The sequence below is a fragment of the Phoenix dactylifera genome, unplaced genomic scaffold (assembly GCF_009389715.1).
Source record: "Phoenix dactylifera cultivar Barhee BC4 unplaced genomic scaffold, palm_55x_up_171113_PBpolish2nd_filt_p 000345F, whole genome shotgun sequence".
Classification (NCBI taxonomy): domain Eukaryota; kingdom Viridiplantae; phylum Streptophyta; class Magnoliopsida; order Arecales; family Arecaceae; genus Phoenix; species Phoenix dactylifera.
In genome coordinates, this window is record NW_024067804.1 from 301,923 (window position 1) to 321,548 (window position 19,626).

At 34.8% G+C, this 19,626-nt stretch overlaps 1 protein-coding gene across 1 annotated transcript; it reads left to right on the forward strand.

Moving 5' to 3' along the window:
* The first annotated feature begins 4,137 nt into the window (after positions 1-4,137).
* On the forward strand, positions 4,138-17,081 carry LOC103698588 (uncharacterized protein At4g15970-like). The gene is made up of 4 exons (XM_039118392.1): positions 4,138-4,396; positions 4,496-4,548; positions 15,735-16,103; positions 16,529-17,081. The coding sequence occupies exons 1-4, from the start codon at positions 4,138-4,140 to the stop codon at positions 17,042-17,044; spliced, it is 1,197 nt and encodes a 398-aa protein (XP_038974320.1). The 3' UTR covers positions 17,045-17,081.
* Positions 17,082-19,626: the final 2,545 nt, after the last annotated feature.

Sequence of the window (19,626 nt, forward strand, 5' to 3'; positions counted from 1 at the left end):
TACTTCTATCCCACTGGGAGGGAACCAACCACATTTAATGAAAACCACTTTTTCTCCAACATGTCCTCTGTTTCGCTCTTATTTTTCTCCTCTGTTCTCCTCTATACTCTTCTTTTTCTTCCTATTTTCCTTCTGATATGTGCTATCTTCTAATGTTCTGACATGATACTAGAGTTGGGTTTGATCATGTCTATCTCTCCCATCCTAATCTTTTGATTCCCAACTTATTTGACTGAGTCCTATTGAACTTTGTGCTGTAACCTCTTTCTTGATTGAAGCAGCGATTCTATTGAAAGGGAGCTGTGTGGAAGATGGATGTTGATAGTAATATGCCAGTTTTTCCTTACGAACAAAAACATAAATGCCTGTTAGGGTAGTAGCATGATTGAGAAAACCCTTCTTTCAATTTAGATCAATAAAACAATTGTTTCTTGACCATGACGTGCAACTTCTTTTTTTTGGTTGAGTTGCTAATTTTGTCCTGTAAGTCTTGCCTTGTTCATCCACTTGTTCTGAAATAGTTTAGCTTTATTGGTGACATATACCCTTGCTGCAATCTATTATTTTGGTCAAAATTTTATACTATGGTGGAACGAGGAACTAATACAAAGATTGGAATCTCTATCTGAAATATTCTAGGAGCAGATGACTTCTGTAAAGTTACGTGAACCAAAAAATACCTCCAATGGGCAAAAGCAGTCATTTTTTTTGAGAGCAAATAGGAAGAATGAATATTTTATTAAAAAAAATTTCATCAATGAAAAAAAGCTGTACCACCCATAGGAACTGGGCCTAGTCCACTTAACTGGCCTAGATATAAGAGTTGGAGTAGGAGACGAAAAAAAAGGTAGAGCCCTGTTCGACTTGGAGTAGGAGACGAATGCCTTCTCCATCCTATATTTTTACAGAAGCTAGGAAACCTAGCCTTCATCGGCTATTTAAAGACCCGCACACCTCATTCGTCTCACCACCAATAGATTTTGCTAATCACCACCACTAGACTATCGCTGCTTCTTTCTTCTTCTCCTCTTGACTTCTAATGGTTATGGCTCACGGCACTCACTAAAGATTTCAGTTAAGCGCTCGCCGGAGCCTTAAATTCTGAGAGAAATTCTTAAAATTAATTGGATCTATAATTTGATTTCGCTTGTAAGATAAGTAATATAACTCCTTTTCTAGATTTATCGACAAAGTATAAGATTATTGTATTAATAAATTTTGAATCATCCTATTCATAATGCATAAATTTAATGAATGATATTTATTATTGAATATGTTTTATATTGAAATATTATGATGATGATGATGCATGGTCAGAAATATTAAACTTGATTGATTGATTTCCATATCGCATAATTTTTTGTATTTTTATTGAATTGAGATATGAACTGTGTGATTGTTTTGAACTCTCGGCTTTCTGTGTTAAAGACCCTATCAATGGGGGATAATATGTTGGCACTTGATTAGTCCCGAAGGTTATGTCGCAAGAAGATGTGTGATATACCACAAGTAGATACACGATTTTGAAGGACTTTGCCGCAAGATGATGCACGACAAACCACAAGAAGATATATGGTATCATAACCCTATTATAGAAAAAATATTGTCATAGCTCATGATTGACAAGATGAACTTTATGTTTTGAAATAATTTTGATTTATGAACAAAATTTAATTTTTAAAAAAATTGAATTTGGCATATGTAATGTTTTGATAATTTTGCATATCTAAATTTAGTTTTGAATTTATGAATTCTATATATTTATTTCAGTAAATAATTATTTAAATTATTATATGATTAGTTCGGTTAAAATATTCATTGTTTATTAGTCTGTCAGGCTTATTATTTTTCCATATTCTACTACTTTTAGAGATTCTGAGAACTAAAATTGCACGGGGTTATAATCGGGAGAGTAACTAAAGGTAAAATTTGATATCTTAAATTTAGATATGAATTTGACTAGAATTTGATATAAGATTTTTTGAATATTGTTGGTTCTATGAGATCTTAAATTTGATTTTCATTATTTAAATTAAAGTTTGAAATTAGTTATTAAATTTATTCTACTATTTGCTTTATGATATCATGTTGAGATGGCTTGCATGCTTGTAAAGAGAGTACACTATGAGTATGCGGCGGTTGTCGTGCCCCCGACTCGCAATTTTGGGTTGGGGGCATGACAAAAACAATGGTTGTGTTGTCGCTGCAACCCGGTCTAGTGGGTGGAGGGTTGCTAGTGGATCTGAATGATGGATGAAGAGGTGCTAATCTATGCTTAACAACCTGCACAAAGGGAAAAAAGAAGAGCTCGAAGGTCGTCGGAGATGATCCAGCCAGAAGCCCTCCGAGCCCTCTTTTATAGATAAGGAGTCTTTGTCTCATAGGGGTTGGACTCTTGATACCACTAATTTTTCGGCTTTCCAAATCCAGATTAAACCAGGAATTCGAATCCAAATGAAACAAGTTTGCCTTGATAGCACTTGTTAGCCCATGATTGGTAGATTATTGGTAGGTCAGATTTGGTGGTGGCAAAATGAAAATAGTCAAGTTTAGTCAGGTTATAAAATTGCCGCGGAATTATATAGAGCGAGATATATGTAGTAGCCTCATGTATTATGATGCAGCTGTGTAGTTTCTGGAGTTTGCAAGAAGGATGATTCATTAGAAAGGATATGGGACATATATATGAGATTTATAAACAGATTTTCAAAATGCAATAAAGAAACAAGTCATTGAGTATTACAGTCAACTGAGAGGATTTTGGGATGACTAAAGGTTCATCAGCCCTTGACTAGTGATTAGAGAAGGCAAAACGGGAGGAATTTAGAGTCACCAAATTCTTGTCGTGATTTGATCCCTGATCATGAGAATTTGAAAGGTCAGTTTATGACTAGTAGTGAACTGCCATCTTTGAGCGATGTTTATTCTTGACTTTTGCATGCATATCCGTTGTTGAAAATTTTACATTTCATATTTTAAAAAGATTCAACTTTTTAAATGAAATTTTAGTTCTTTTCTTTTTTAATTGATTCAAAAAGTTTTAAAATCTGATTCTAATAATCTCATATTGGATGTGCAGATGCAAGTACTCTTGCGTTGATATATGTCTAAGGCTAGTGCGTTGGTGACCAGATGTGTGTGCTCGGCTCGGCTCAGCTGGCCATGCACAGGTGTATGTATGCATGAATATATGTATCTATTTATGGTTTTGTTTTCTTTTGATGTGCATTGCCTGTGAAGATCCATCAGTCTCGATGTTTTAAAAAAATCTATAGCTATTTCTAACTCTTTAAAAACAATAATATGAAACTATAAATTCTAGCAATTTTTGATTAATAATTGCCAAGTTTTAGTGTTTTTTCTTCTCTTGGATTAATATTGTACTTAAAAAAGCTTTTTCTTTAAAATTTTTAAAGTCTTTGAAAAATACATATATATATATATATATCCATTCTATTAAAGAATAACCATATATTTATATTGATAAAAATATATCCTTCGATGTCTTTTGCATTCTAGTTCAAAAATAGGGGGTATCAAATTGAAAATCACGCAAAACTACTGTCTCATTATGCATAGACCTTGAGAAAATGTGTACTACTATAAAAGACCTTTATAGTAAATACCAATATTCCAACGATCAATTCAAGAATTGCCTAATGGGGCAAACGAGCATATTTAATTCTTATTAAGTTAAAATTTCAAAATTTCCAGTTTTTTCTTAATTGGAATAATGCATGGTCTCCCTTAGTTATAGAGATCGAATCAATCTTCTTGAGTTTTGAATGGCAACCTCTACATTAACAAATACAATATCTTTGCAAAATAATCAAATTATACGAAATCAAATCAGCAAATTGCTGTAATGGATACTCTCATCTACTATGGCATGCCAATATTTGTTTAGAATAGTATATTGCAGTGATTTGATCGATGATCGAGGCCATAAGTAGTACCCTAGCTATAAATTATCCGGATCCTCAGCATATTTACGTAAAAAAAATAATAAATATTCGGAAGATTGTTCCCCCACCCTCCACCAAGAAAACCCCTATAAATAGGGCTTTCAGCCATCTTTCTTTTTCCAGAGTTAAGGCTTCATCCTTCTGATTTCTCATATACTACTAGTTAGTATTCATGGAGTGCAAGGGTGTGAAGGCGATCTTGGCAATAGCAGCCATTCTGTTCTTGCTTGTTGGGCAAAGCTCGTTATCAAAGCGTTCAAAATGCTATGATGAATGTTACCCCAAATGCAGGTCGCAGGATAATCCAGTTTGGTTGTGTAAATACAAGTGCACTCTTGATTGTCTCATTCCTATCTCTGCTGCGAAGGTTGACTCCGGGTGTAGCCTTGCGTGTGCCAAGTCCTCCTGTGGCCAACATGATATTCGTCCAGGTGAGATCAACATTATATTATATGACCCACTTGTTCATTAATCATAGATTACATCAGCTATATCTCTGATAATATATTTTCTTTGATGCTTGATGATAGAGGGAATTGATATGGCGGCCTGCTTGTCTCAATGCTCAAAGAGCTGCACCAAAGTGAGGAAGTCTCTATGATGGACGTCTTCATACGTCATGGGAGATCTAGGAGTGATGAAAAGAATAGGCTCTTGGCTTTAACTTGTAATAACACGAAAATGATGTCCTCCAAGTTTGAATGATGTATGGCAGAATTTAATGCAGTTCTCTTTGTTACATTCAAGGCTTTGAGGTCTTCTCCATTTGTTTTAAAGAAGAAAGAAGAGAGAGGGAGAGAGTCAAAAACAAAAAAAATAATTAATTAGAAGATGATGCGGCAAGGTCGAGTCATGGATTGCATGCTAAGGAAGAGAGTAGTGGAGTATGATGGAGTAATTAGTTGGGATTGGAATAGACCAGTTACTTGAATTAAAGTATTTTGAATCTAAAATTAGAGTAACTAATCACATGATAACTAATGTAAAATCAAGTTTAATTTCATAACGTATGCATTTTAGATATTACGCGCAGATGCTGGCGGGCCTTTACGAGGCGACAACACTAACAGACTATTAAAGCCTTTATCGTGAAGGGCCATTGAGGTTTTTATATATAAACCTCTCCGGCAATAAGTATGCATGTATACATATGCCTTCATTCATGTGTGTGTGTGTATATATATATATATATATATATATATGCATACATAGATATATATATTATGTATGTCCACTCATAAGTATATACGTATGCATCTATGTATGTACATATATATAGATGTATGTATGTCTCTATGAATGTACTTGTATACATGTACGTGCGTACATACTTACATATGTCTATATTGTTGAAAAAAAAAACTTAAATGCGCACGCGGCCAAAATCTCGGGCCGCGTGCGCGTTTGAGAAAAAGGTAACGCCCAGCGGGCGTTACGCATTTGAAAACGGACGCGTTTGAAAACGCGTCCGCAAATGACCAAACGGCCCCTGTAAAAACCCCTATTTAAACCCCTTGATTTCATCTCTTTGTAAGCACGAAAAATTTCAGAAAAATAGTGGAAAAATTCTGGAAAAATTCTTCTCCCTCTTAGCCACTTCCAAATTTTATTTTTACATTTTTATTCAGTTTATTTAGTTCTTTTCATTCCGTTCTTTGCTGGATCTGCAAGTTCGATCGGGTTCGCTTTGACTTCTTCCGAGACGTGCCGAAGAAGAAGTTGTAGGGTCGTCGTATCTCCGAGAAGGATTGCCTGGTGACCCGTACGTGGGGGCAAATACTTCTTTGGGACAGCGTCTACGCGCTTCGACCTGCTTTCAATCAGGCTACTTTCTTCTACCTTTATTTTTAATTTAATATTAGTAGATTGGTAGGATTTGAAATTCTATGATATAAACTTATTAAATGCATAGATTTACTTTGTGCTAGAATAGATTTATTTTGTATTAAAATAGAATTATTTGGATACCGAATGATATGCATGTATATTATTTCTTTTAAGATTTTTTTATTAATTGAATTTATAGATTTATTTATTTAGTTAGGAGATATATTGCTAACAATCCAAAGAAGTATTTATTTTTGTTAGTAATATATAATTAATTAAATTCTTTATTACAATTGTGGCATATTAGATTTTAATTGCAATAATTGTTTTTGCTAGCACATCATCAATAATAAATTATTCTAAAGAGTTAATAATTTGGTTAACCTCCAAGAGGTTTATTATACCTCCATTTGGACTTCTCAAGGAGTAATTTCTAGATCCTATTCAAACGGGAAATTCGGAAATTGGTTGATACATAATAGTTAATCTATTGAATTGACTTATTAGATCTCAATAAATTATTCTAATAAAGGAATAAATATTTTAATTCGCTGAATTGACATTTTAGATCTTAATTACAATAATTGATTTGCCATAAAATTAGTAATCAATTATTTCAATAAGGCAATAATTCAAATCTAACATATAATTCATTAAATTGATATTTTAGATCTCAATTAAAATAATTGATTTGCTACTACTAAATTAGTAATCAATCATTGCTAATTCGAAAAATTCAAACGAAAAATTTTGAAATTAGTTAATCCACAATATCTAATTTAAATTTGCATTTAGGTTATTTTAAATATTGAATTTGTGTGATTTCTAGTGATTATATCCACTAACTAATAGTGTCTAAGAAAAGCTTGTCAAAAAGGCATACGTGCCTAAGAAAGGCTAGTACTTAAGTGAGCCTAGTGCTCCACCACCGATCTGGAGCTGATCTGGCTATTAGTTTTTTGGATATATCAATTAGACATCCAAAGTTCAATATAAATATTACTGCAATCTTTTGACATAGATTTTTTTGATTTCAATCAGGTTTCTGTCACTATTCTGTAACCCTGATCCTATGGCCTCAAACACTAGTGACCATCTTAGTGCCAAACCTGAAAAATTTGATGGCCATAACTTTAGGAGGTGGCAGAACCAAATGCGGTTCTGGCTCACCACATTAGGGTTAATCTCAGCCATAGGTGAAAGTACGATCGAAGTTGATAACGGGTCCAACCCAACTACCTCTTCCAACACTGAACATTCTGCCTCCACTAGCACACCCTCTAGGACACCTGATGAGATAGATTATCATTGTATCCATAGAATTCTAGGTGCTCTTTCTGAGAGGCTGTATGATATCTATTACACAGCCAAGAGTGCCAAAGAACTCTGGGACACCCTAGATAGCAAATATGGTCTTGATGATGCTGGGGTAAAGAGGTTCAAGGCCTCCGATTTCAATAAGTTTAGGATGGTGGACTCAAAGCCTATGAATGACCAAATTCATGAATTTGAAACCCTGATCCACCAGCTTAGGGCTAATGGAACCAATTTGGATGAATCATTCCAGGTAGCCTGTTTGATAGATAAACTACCTACTTCCTGGTCTGATTTTGCTAAGACCCTGAGCCATACCCAAGGAATTCTCACCCTAACCCAAGTCTTAAACTCCATTAGGATTGAAGAGCAGCATAGGCTCAGAAATAATACCTCTACTGGATCTAAAAATAATGCATATAATGTAGAAGCTCCTCCTAAGAAAAATCAGAACCGACCCTTCCGTAAGAATTTCAAGAAGAAACCCTACAACCCTAGAAATCCTAACCACCACTACAATGGGAAGCCTATTCAATCCCAGGAGCAGAAGAAGAAGAAAGAGGAAGGTGGTGCTCGTTTCTGTTATGTGTGTGGTCGGACCAACCATTTGTCTCCACAGTGCTTCTATAAGAAGACTGCACCTCTTCAATCTAAGAAGAAGGGTCCACACACATCCAGTGCTCAAGTCAACATGGTGACTTCCGGCGCTGGCTCCTCTGAGACAGCTTTTAGGTCTGTTTTCTTCACTCCTGAAGTTAACATGACTTTACAAGCACTAGATTGGTGGATTGATACCGGAGCTGGTATTCATATTTGTTCGGATCGTTCCTGGTTTTCTTCTTACCAGATCTCAAGTGGAGGAGCTGTGATCATGGCAAACAGCTCGGAGGCACGTGTGTTAGGAGTAGGACGTGTGGACTTAAAGCTTACCTCTGGAAAAGTCCTGTCACTGCACGGCGTCCAACATGTTCCAGTTGTTAGGAGAAACCTCATTAGTGGTTCTTTGCTTGTCCAGCAAGGCTTTCGTCTTGTCTTTGAGTCCAATAAGGTTGTAATTTCTCATGGTGTTATGTTTATTGGAAAAGGATTCCTTAGTGAAGGATTGTTCAAATTGAATGTAATAGCTCCTTCAATAAATGAAAATCCTTTGATTATGAATATAGAGCCTCCTTCTATTTGGCATGGTAGATTAAGTCATGTAAATTATAATTCAATTAAGCAACTTATGAACCTAAATCTAATATCAAAAAGTGATCTCAAGAACCATGAGAAATGTCAAACTTGTGTAGAAGCCAAACTCCCTAGGAAGCCTTTTAAATCTGTTAATAGGGATTCTGATCTATTAGAGTTGATTCATAGTGATGTTTGTGACTCTGGTAGAACTTCTAGGGGAGGTAACAGATACTTTGTAACATTTATAGATGATCTATCGAAGTTCTGTTACATCTACCTAATTAAAACCAAGGATGAGGTGCTCAGCAAATTTAAAATTTTTAAGATTGAAGCTGAGAACCAACAGGAAAAGAAAATTAAAATTCTTAGATCAGATCGGGGAGGTGAATATACATCAAATGACATAACTCAATTCTGTGAAGATCATGGAATCATTCATGAAGTGACTGCACCCTATTCTCCCCAATCAAATGGAGTAGCAGAAAGGAAGAATAGGACTTTAATGGATATGGTGAACTCCATGCTTATAAGCTCAGGAGTACCAGAAAATTTGTGGGGGGAAGCTCTTGTTTCAGCCTGTTATATACTTAATAGAATTCCCTCTAAAAATAATGATCTAACCCCATATGAAGTTTGGAAACGTAGAAAACCTAATCTTAGCTATTTAAAAGTGTGGGGGTGCTTGGCAAAAGTAAAAATACCTGATTTTAAGAGAAAGAAAATAGGCCCTAAAACAGTGGATGCCATATTCATAGGTTATGCAGCCAATAGTAATGCCAATAGATTTCTGGTAATAAGTTCAGAAATAAATGATATTAGTAACAACACTATCATAGAAGCCAGAGATGCAACATATTTTGAAGACACCTTTCCACTTAAGACTAGAGTAGATAGCGGTATAGCTAGTAGCTCTAGTCGAATAAGGACAAGAACAATAGAAGTAGAAGCAGAACCTAGGAGGAGTAAAAGATCCAGGATAGAGAAAACATTTGGAGATGATTTTTATACCTTCCTAATAGAAGACTCTCCAACTACCTTTGAGGACGCAATGAAATCTTTGGATTCACCTTTTTGGAGAGAAGCTGTGGACAATGAGATGCAATCAATTATCCAAAACCATACTTGGGAATTGACTGATCTTCCTCCTGGTTGTAAAACAATAGGATGCAAATGGATCTTTAAGAAGAAACTTAGGCCTGATGGCTCTGTAGATAAATTTAAGGCTAGATTAGTTGCCAAGGGCTTTACTCAGAGACCTGGGGTAGATTTCTTTGATGTTTATGCACCTGTAGCTAGGATAACTACTATTAGGATCCTTATAGCATTAGCCTCCATTCATAGATTAGTGATTCATCAGATGGATGTTAAGACAGCTTTTCTAAATGGAGACTTAAATGAAGAAATTTATATGGACCAACCAGAGGGATTTAAAACCCCAGGCCAAGAAAATAAAGTTTGCAGACTAGTCAGATCTCTTTATGGTCTTAAACAAGCACCTAAGCAATGGCATTTGAAATTTGATGAAACCATAATGACATTTGGATTTGAAATCAATAGCACAGACGAATGTGTATATCATAAGAGAGTTGGACACAAATTTGTGATCTTGTGACTTTATGTAGATGATATACTGATCTTTGGGACAGATCTTCAGATAATTGATGAAGTAAAACAATTTTTAAGTCATAAGTTTGATATGAAAGACTTGGGACAAGCTGACTTAATTTTAAATACCAAAATAATTAGAAGTGCAAATGGAATTGAGTTATCCCAAAGTCATTATGTTGACAAGATACTCAATAAATTTAATTATTCGGATTGTCAGCCTGTCTCTACTCCCTTTGATCCCTCTACACATCTTAAGAAGAACTTAGGAACTCCTATCCTTTAAAGCCTATATGCTCAAATCATAGGCTCACTAGGATTCCTAACAAACTACACTAGGCCAGACATAGCATATGCTGTAAATAGACTTAGTAGATATACTGTTAATCCAAATAGAGATCATTGGACAGCATTAGAGAGAATTCTTAGGTATCTTAAGGGTACCAAGTTCTATAGTTTGCACTTTAGTGGGTTTCCTGCTGTTCTAGAAGGCTATAGTGATGCCAACTGGATCAGCGATACCTTAGATGTTAAATCCACCACAGGATACGTCTTTCTCCTAGGAGGTGCTGCTGTGTCTTGGAAATCCACCAAACAAACCTTAATATCTAGGAGTACCATGGAGTCTGAACTGATAGCTTTAGACACTACTAGCACTGAGGCTGAGTGGCTCAGAGATCTACTTATAGACCTTCCTGTAGATGAGTCACCTTTACCACCTGTCTCCTTACATTGTGACTGTAAATCTGCAATAGATAAGTGCAACCAAGAAAATGCCAATGTAAAAATGAACAGGCACTTAAAAGTACGTCATAAATCATTGAGATATAAATTGAAAAATAATGTTATTGCCTTGAATTTTGTAAAATCAGAAAATAATTTGGCTGATCAGCTTACAAAAGGTTTATCTAGAACAGTGGTTCTAGAGTCGTCGAGGGGGATGGGGCTTAGCCCATAAAGATAGATCACCACGGTGGGAACCCAACCTTAAAAGGTTCAATGGGTAGAAACAAACCGGAGTGTGACTAAGAGGAGCACTATTTCATGTTTTCCTCATCCCTATGGCGCTAGTGCTCATAAAAGCAAGCGGTAGGATGAGTTCGTTTGTATAACTCTTAATGAGTCCGAGACCCAAGAGGCAGGAGCTTCCTTGCTAGCTTCCTTATTAGGACTCACCTATATGTGCAATCGTGAGGCCGCGATTATGGGAAATGGGCGATTCCCTAAAAAGCACATGATAGATACCTGCGCATGGCCATAATAGCGCAACTCGCTTAGAACCCAGATCGGGCTATATTATGTGTGTTGTTGATTTAATCTGAGCCATGGACCGAGGTTCAAGGTTAAGACCACCTTGGCTCCACAGATGTAATCAATTGTCACTAAGTGAAGGTTCAAACTGAAAGGTACCTACACCTATTACATAATATAAGATATCCAGCATTTTATTTTGATTTTAAAATTATTTAAGTTTTTTTTTGTGGGGGATTGTTGAAAAAAAAAACTTAAATGCGCACGCGGCCAAAATCTCGGGCCGCGTGCGCGTTTGAGAAAAAGGTAACGCCCAGCGGGCGTTACGCATTTGAAAACGGACGCGTTTGAAAACGCGTCCGCAAATGACCAAACGGCCCCTGTAAAAACCCCTATTTAAACCCCTTGATTTCATCTCTTTGTAAGCACGAAAAATTTCAGAAAAATAGTGGAAAAATTCTGGAAAAATTCTTCTCCCTCTTAGCCACTTCCAAATTTTATTTTTACATTTTTATTCAGTTTATTTAGTTCTTTTCATTCCGTTCTTTGCTGGATCTGCAAGTTCGATCGGGTTCGCTTTGACTTCTTCCGAGACGTGCCGAAGAAGAAGTTGTAGGGTCGTCGTATCTCCGAGAAGGATTGCCTGGTGACCCGTACGTGGGGGCAAATACTTCTTTGGGACAGCGTCTACGCGCTTCGACCTGCTTTCAATCAGGCTACTTTCTTCTACCTTTATTTTTAATTTAATATTAGTAGATTGGTAGGATTTGAAATTCTATGATATAAACTTATTAAATGCATAGATTTACTTTGTGCTAGAATAGATTTATTTTGTATTAAAATAGAATTATTTGGATGCCGAATGATATGCATGTATATTATTTCCTTTAAGATTTTTTTATTAATTGAATTTATAGATTTATTTATTTAGTTAGGAGATATATTGCTAACATATATGTATATGTATGTTTATGTACGTCCATACCTACATTGTATGTATGTATGTATATATATATATATTTATTTATCTATCTATAGCATTGTTTTCTTTTTTTTACTGAAGTAGCCTTGCTTTCTTTTGGTGTGCTTGTGAAGATCCATCTGGAGTTTTAAAAATATCTATAGTTATTTCTAACTCTTTAAAAATAATAATATGAAACAATAAATTCTAGCAATTTTTGATTAATAATTGCCATGTTTTAGTGGTTTTTTTTTCTCCTGGATTAATATTGGACTTAAAATATTAATGTTGTGCTTAAAATGCCTTTTTTCTTTAAACTTGTTAATGTCTTTGAAAAATTACATATTTGCATTCTATAATAGAATAACCATATATTTATATTGACACAGATATATCCTTTGATGCCTTTTGTATTCTAGTTCAAAAATAAGGGGTATCAAATTGAAAATTACGTACAACTACTAATTCTAATTATGCATAGACCTTGAGGATACGTGTACTACTATAAAAGACCTTTATATGGCATGCAATATGCCAATATCATAGTACGAGTTAATAAATCTAACAGCAAATAACAATGGACATTGTATGACCATATACATACATTGCATGAATAAATAAAAGATGTGAACTACTACAAAGTGTTACAATACATATATCAAAAACACACATATGATTATCAAGGATCCTAGTACAAGCATGAAACATCATAGTACAACTTAAAGAAATGAACAATATATAATTAGTAACCTTGTATAAGCATGCACATACCTTGTACAATCACAAAAATAATATGTACTATTACAAATAGTAATTTTATATGTCAAAATGGGTAAGGTTCACATTACACTTGGTGTAACTATATAAATTAAATTACATATAGTGTAAATCTTTAACTCTATAAAATTACATCTTTTCTGAATTGAATGATGACGGATCCACATTGATGATTCAAGTCCACTTACGTAAGTAGTATGCACCAATTATGATTTGAAATTATTTACATAATATATTTAATATTAGTAAATTCAAGAATTTCATCCATATAATTAAAAGATTTCCTTATGCAATTAAGTTTGAAAATTATAATCATCCACATAATTTAATAGATCAAAGACTCAATAGGGATCTCCGAAATCACAAATGTATCAATTTATTGCCGCATTAATATTTTTAGAGTAACTTTTAAAATTTATGGAAATCTCAATATTGAAAATAATGACCATTATAATCTAGAAAGGGCTATTGAACATCAAGCCACTAACCTTCCTACTTCTTCCTCCGTAGAGATAGTGAGGGAATAAGAGAGAGAATAAGAGAGTGGGAGAGGAAGAGAATTAAGAGAGAGTAAGAGGGGAAGACAGAGAAATATAAGAGAGAATGCGAGAGAGGGGGAGAGAGAGATTGGACAGAAAGTTGTGAGGGAATATGGTGGGCCGGGCCTTTGGGCTTAACTCACTACGTTTGCCATATAAAATATGTGCATCCATATAAGGTAAGTCCATTCCTTCTCCCTTTTTTTTTGTGGTACAAAAGATAAATCCAATCCTTTTAAGGTCCAAATCTATTAAACATGGAAAGCAATCAAAGACCTTAAAATAACCTGCCGATTTTATTAAGGAATCTAAACATATGACAACGATATTGCTTTTTTAGGAACCAAGTGTAAGATCTCATCTCATAATGTAGTCTTCGTCCTTTTCTCTCTCTCCTGCATCTGAAAAAAGGCCTCCCGTCGCATCGAAGATGGTCAAAGTGAATGGTCTCCAACATCTCTTATGTTTTCTTCTCGGGGCAGCCGCTGCCGTCGTGTGCATGCTTTCTTACCTCTCCATGCACGAAGATGGAAGAACAGAAGGAGCTGCACAAGCTTGGAATATTGAAAGAAAGGTGACTTATACTAAAGAGGTATTGCACAAGTTCTAAAAATAATTTTAAATCTTTTCACATCCTTTTTGCTTTGTAAAGATCTCTTTCTACATTGGATTGGGACAAAGTTGGAGTCCAAGAATCTGACCATGATATTGCTCCTATTCCTACATAGTAGCGTCCAGTAAGCCTCAATTTCATATTATTTATTTTAATATTTTCTTCTTTTGAAACTGATGTTATTGGTTTTTTCATACTTTTTCTCTATTTCTTGTTGTTCTTATTACTTAATTGTTAATTTGTTTTGATTGTGAGATATCAAATATATTAGTGCTTCATGGCACTGATATTGATAATACGCTATATCTTCTTAGACAAAAGGAACTCCAATCCCTGTTTTCTCCGATAAGAAATTCTCTTGATTTAAAACCAGGGAGATGAATAGTCTTTTTTGTATTGAATACTGATTTTCGGAGGCTTCCATCTTGGCTAGTTTTTGGCTTTTTGTTTTTTTATTTCTGATTTTAATATTTTTAAATATTTTCAGAAGTGAAATTAATTTTATAATTATGTTAATTTGAAATTAAAAGAATATGCGAAGCTATAAAACTTTTCCTGGCCCGTGGCAAAATCCTGGTTCCGCCCTTTGCGCAGCTCTCCTTGCTCCATTACTTCCAAGATTGCTTTATTTTGTTTAGCCTTTCTAATATTTTTGAACCCTATTTTGGTGTTCAAAAAATTCTGTTAGAATACCAAAATAATTTATCTATTATGCAATTACACCATTAATTCAAATTTGCATTTGCGATTTAATTTATTGAATATAAGAATTGCATAATTTCCAAACTTGATATTACTTTTTTATCCACAGTAATCAGATAGTAGTTGGCTTAAATGTCCTCTTCATCAAACTGATCTAAGTGAACCAGAATTATTTTAGTTAAAAAAGAAAGTTAAAAAATTTGATAAAAGAAATGAAATGGTTGAATAATTATACTAAGTCATATCAAGGCTTCGTTTGCAGGATTTTAATTTGATTAAATTAATTTAATTTGTGGTGGATACCTCCGTGAGTTGTCCAAATAATAAAAACTCAAAGTCAAGTGATAACTTTCCAACAATTTAGAAAGCCAGTTTTAATAACTCACTTAAAACATTCAAACATTATGTGATTTATATTAGGAAAACAAAAACATGCACCAGAAAACTCAATTTTCTAGTAGCTCATGACTATGGTAACAAGTTAGAACTAACATAAAACCAAGATTGTGAAAATTATATTAGTTGCAATATAAAAGGCTCTGACTATAACAAAAATGTGTAAAACTATAAGAATTTTATTGTAAGATATCCAATGCTGAGTGAAGAGGAAAAGCACCAAAGCACCTTAAAACACTTTGCTCAATACATACACTGTATGCCAACTAGAGCATCAAGACCTCCTAGCTATTTTGCAGTTTGTTTCATCAGTACTATTCTCCATTAAGGTATACATACAAAGCAATTCACAAGTAACTTGGTTTTAATGGACCACAAAAGTCTAAACTACTATTGCTAAAAAGAAAAGCTCCCAGAATAATTCTTGTGATTACTTCTTGGAACTGATTAAATTATCAATTGGACCTTTCTTGTTGGAGTTTTATTTATTGTACCTAGTACCGCATCAGCAATTCATAGTTACTATGACGACTGAAAGTTTATATTTTTCCATCATACTTCAAATTTCAACTCTTCAAATTTCATCTTGTTTGAATTATTTTTTGCTCCAGCTGACTGGAGAGCATCAAGATTTGCTTAGGGTGCTGAGAAATGCTACAATGAATGATAAGACGGTCATACTCACTGCACTTAATGAAGCATGGGCCAAACCAAATTCTGTCCTTGATCTTTTTCTCGAGAGTTTCCACATTGGTGAACAAACAGAGCAGCTTCTGAATCATTTGGTCATCATAGCCATGGATCCAAAGGCATTTGAACGATGCAAGTCTGTGCACGCTCATTGTTATTTTCTCACCACAGAAGCTGTGGATTTTACTGCTGAGAAGAGGCACTCGAGCCAAGACTACCTCAGAATGAAGTGGAGGCGGCTTGAATTCCTCCGAGTTATTCTGGAGCTGGGATACAATTTTCTTTTCACGGTATGAATAATTTAGCTCAATTCTTCCACTTCGTTGCACCAGATTCTTAATTTCATATCATCAACAATTACTTTCCTAGATGGTAGTCATCATCACTCTAAGGCAGGCTATTCTCAATATGAAATATTAACACTAATAACTGCAGAAATCAGTTGAAATTGTTGTTGATATTCCCTTCTATACTTCTCATTATAATGCTTAAATTTGATATGGTATTATACAATTATCGATGACATTAGCATGCAGTATTCAATGCTGCAGTTGACTGGGTTTCATTCTTAGATAATAGTATGCATTCTAGACGCTTGTTTCATAGAGTGTGCATATGTTGTAAAGCAAATTTTTAAAGAATGATAACAAAAATTTTGAAGCAAATCTCTTGTGCCTGCATGGCTACTTCTAACATAAGTAACTCTGGCTTGCAGGATATGGACGTTATGTGGTTCAGAAATCCTTTCTCACACTTCTCTAGCAATGCAGATATTACGTTTTCTACTGACGGTTTCAATGGGAATCCTTCGGATGTAAACAATTGGCCTAATAATGGATTCGTCTATGTGAGATCCTGTGACCAAACAATTGAATTTTACAAGTACTGGTGCTTTGCTAGGAGTCTGTATCCTGGTCTTAGTGAACAAACAGTACTAAACAAAATCAAATATGACAATGTCGCCCGCATCAATCAACGGATTCGATTTCTCGACACGGCTTATTTTGGTGGTTTTTGTCAACCTAGCAAAGACTTCAACAAGGTTTGCACGATGCATGCAAACTGTTGCATCGACATCGATACCAAGCTCCACGACCTCAGAATTCTTCTTGCAGATTGGAAAAACTACACATCTCGAACCGCAGAGGAGAGAAAACTGGGAGGATTCTCTTGGAGAATTCCAGATAAATGTAATATGGAGAGCCTTCAAAGATCTACACCAGAATACTAGTCTTTCATTGGATTGTAATTTTTTGTTCCATGTGTAATGCAACTAGTTAGCATAATTCTTCTTTGATCAGGATGCATGCATGCCTTATTGACTTTAAAAGCTCAGTCAATTTAGCAAAAGCAGAAGCTTGTAGGAGAAAGGTGTTCTAATTATTGCAAGCTCACCCTTTTTATACCATTTGATTGCTTGTTGAGATAACTATTTACCAAAGCTACCAACTGGCCAACTTGGTAAGGTATCTTGTATGAATACAAGAGACATAGTCTTGATGCTTGTTCATGTCTTCACTCCAGTATTTGGCTGGGCTTCCACCCATCCTTGTTCTCATGAGAGAAGGGGGAAAATGGAAAAGAGCAAATTATCTAAGGAAAACATTCTTGATCTTGTCCAGGTTGATGTGGCCATGATAATGGGATTGATTAGGGAAGGGGAGTCTGAAGCAACTTCTTTTCCTGGGTTTGATAGATATGTGTACTTATAGGCTGTGGAAAATGGAAATCTTGGTGTCTCTGTGAAGACCTTGCAGATTTCTTATTCAAATTTATGTTTAGCGTGTAGAATATCAGATTGATGAATTTCCAACTTTTAATTACTATAATGCTGTTTTTAACTAAAAACTAAATCAAAGGGTGCAATTTATTTTATTTGTGCAAATCGAGATACAAGCATGCTCAATAGAGTAGCATTGCATGTGGCAGTTGATTACTGTGCAGAAGGCTTGACAACAGCTTGACTTGCATCATTTGTCTGATATGAAACTCGAAGTTCATCAAACACCAGTTCACTCAAATAGAATCTATTTATTTTATCTCTATTTTGCCAATCTTGATTTCAATCCTAAATTCCATGATTCACCATTCTGGTCGATACCATACCATGCTGAGTATAGCGTACCATACCGATATCGAACCGGTACGTAGACTTGAAGTATATCAATACTCGATATACCTCACCATCTCATATCATACTGCATTACCGACACTATAATAGAATGATTTCGGTATAAGATTCGGTATCAAGACTGCGAACCTTGTTAAATCTAAATTGCATATAACAATTTATTGGTTTGTAACCTTTGTAATAGTCTGTCTTCCTTTCATAAAGGTTTAAGGAGCTTTTCTAGGTTTGCGAGCAACTTGTAAATCAAATTAATATAGCACCTATCTTCTCGGAAGATGCTTTTTCTACCCTAATGATGGACTAATTTGCATTATCTCCATCTACTTCTCTGTGGACAAATGTGATGCAGGTGGGAGGCCAAATGCAAGTTTTAGAGCGATATAGTCAAGCATTAAGTGAGATAAGTAGAAATTAAGCTAATTCTATAAGAAATAAAATAATTAACCTTTTGAAAACAAAAAATAGAAAGATAACTAAGTAAAAGCTGATTAAGCATAAATAAAAGCTTAGCTTGCCATCGAAGGCTCTCGCCACCGCTCAGAATATACCGGACGTCCTTGAAGGAGACACTGATACACCAGAATCTACCAAGTTCATTGCCGCCAATCACCGAAATCTACAAGGGTGCCTTGAAACTCACCCCAATCCCATAGAATCCACCAGCAAAGAAAATTAAAAGCTGCAGCAAGTTGAAATGTATTTAGAAAAATCATTGATTATGTGTTCAAAGCTGAGGCACATAGGAGGGTCTCTAAAGGCTCCGGGGACTTACAATGATACAGATAAATGGGTAGCCTCAGAGCTTGATAAAACTTGAAAATGAAGTCTTAGATCAACTAAAGAGAATTGATTAAACTTGAAAGCTTAAATTGCAAAAAGAATTGTGATCAAATTTTTGATTGCAACATTAAATGCAGCTTTCTTCAAAAAAAAAAAAAAAACACTAAATGCAACTACATTTGGCAAACAAAGTTATAAGAGAACTGCAGGCAACCAAATAGCTACATAGTCTATGTGCATCTTCAATTTCATATTTGGTTCTGCAACCTAATCAAACTCCAATAATATTCCTATTCACTTATAAGTGAATTGCAGCAACAATCTCTAATTGAACTCCAAAACCAGTACAAGATTTTATAGAATGATGCAAATGTGGCAAGAGTACATATACTTGGAGGATGCAGGCCAAGCATATATTCCCATCTGTCAGTGAAAGACCACCTTGCTCCTGCAAAAAGGAAAAGAAAAGAGAAGGATGAAAGCTAATTGAAGTTGCAAATGGTGAAGCAAACTTTCTTCCTGTAAACCTTACCTTATCAAAGCTGCTAAAAGAAAACAATGGCTCTCTTGCAAACCGATATCGGCTTCCTTTTTTTTTCCCCGGCAAACTTCACATATAGTCCATTCTTTGACTACCATTTAATGTTTAGCTTATACACAATTAGTGTTAAAAGTAGCACTCAAGAACATGCAATTCCCGTTTAACTATAAAATTTTAGATTTACCGTATATTAGTTATAAACATAATTAGATATTTCCTATTTATCTTCAATTTTCTTGTACATTTTTCAAATGCCATAATTAAATATTTTGCATCTTTTTTTTCAGTTTGTATTAGTAATTTTGCAGTGAAAGAACAATAGAGAGAAAGGACCTAGCATGATTTCACTAAAAAGCAAATG

Coding starts and splice junctions, on each gene's coding strand:
- LOC103698588 (XM_039118392.1), top strand. CDS start 4,138: ATGGAGTGCAAGGGTGTGAAGGCGATCTTGGCAATAGCAGCCATTCTG. Junction 4,549..15,734: donor GCTCAAAGAGCTGCACCAAA/GTGAGGAAGTCT, acceptor TTTTTGCTCCAG/CTGACTGGAGAGCATCAAGA. Junction 16,104..16,528: donor GATACAATTTTCTTTTCACG/GTATGAATAATT, acceptor TCTGGCTTGCAG/GATATGGACGTTATGTGGTT.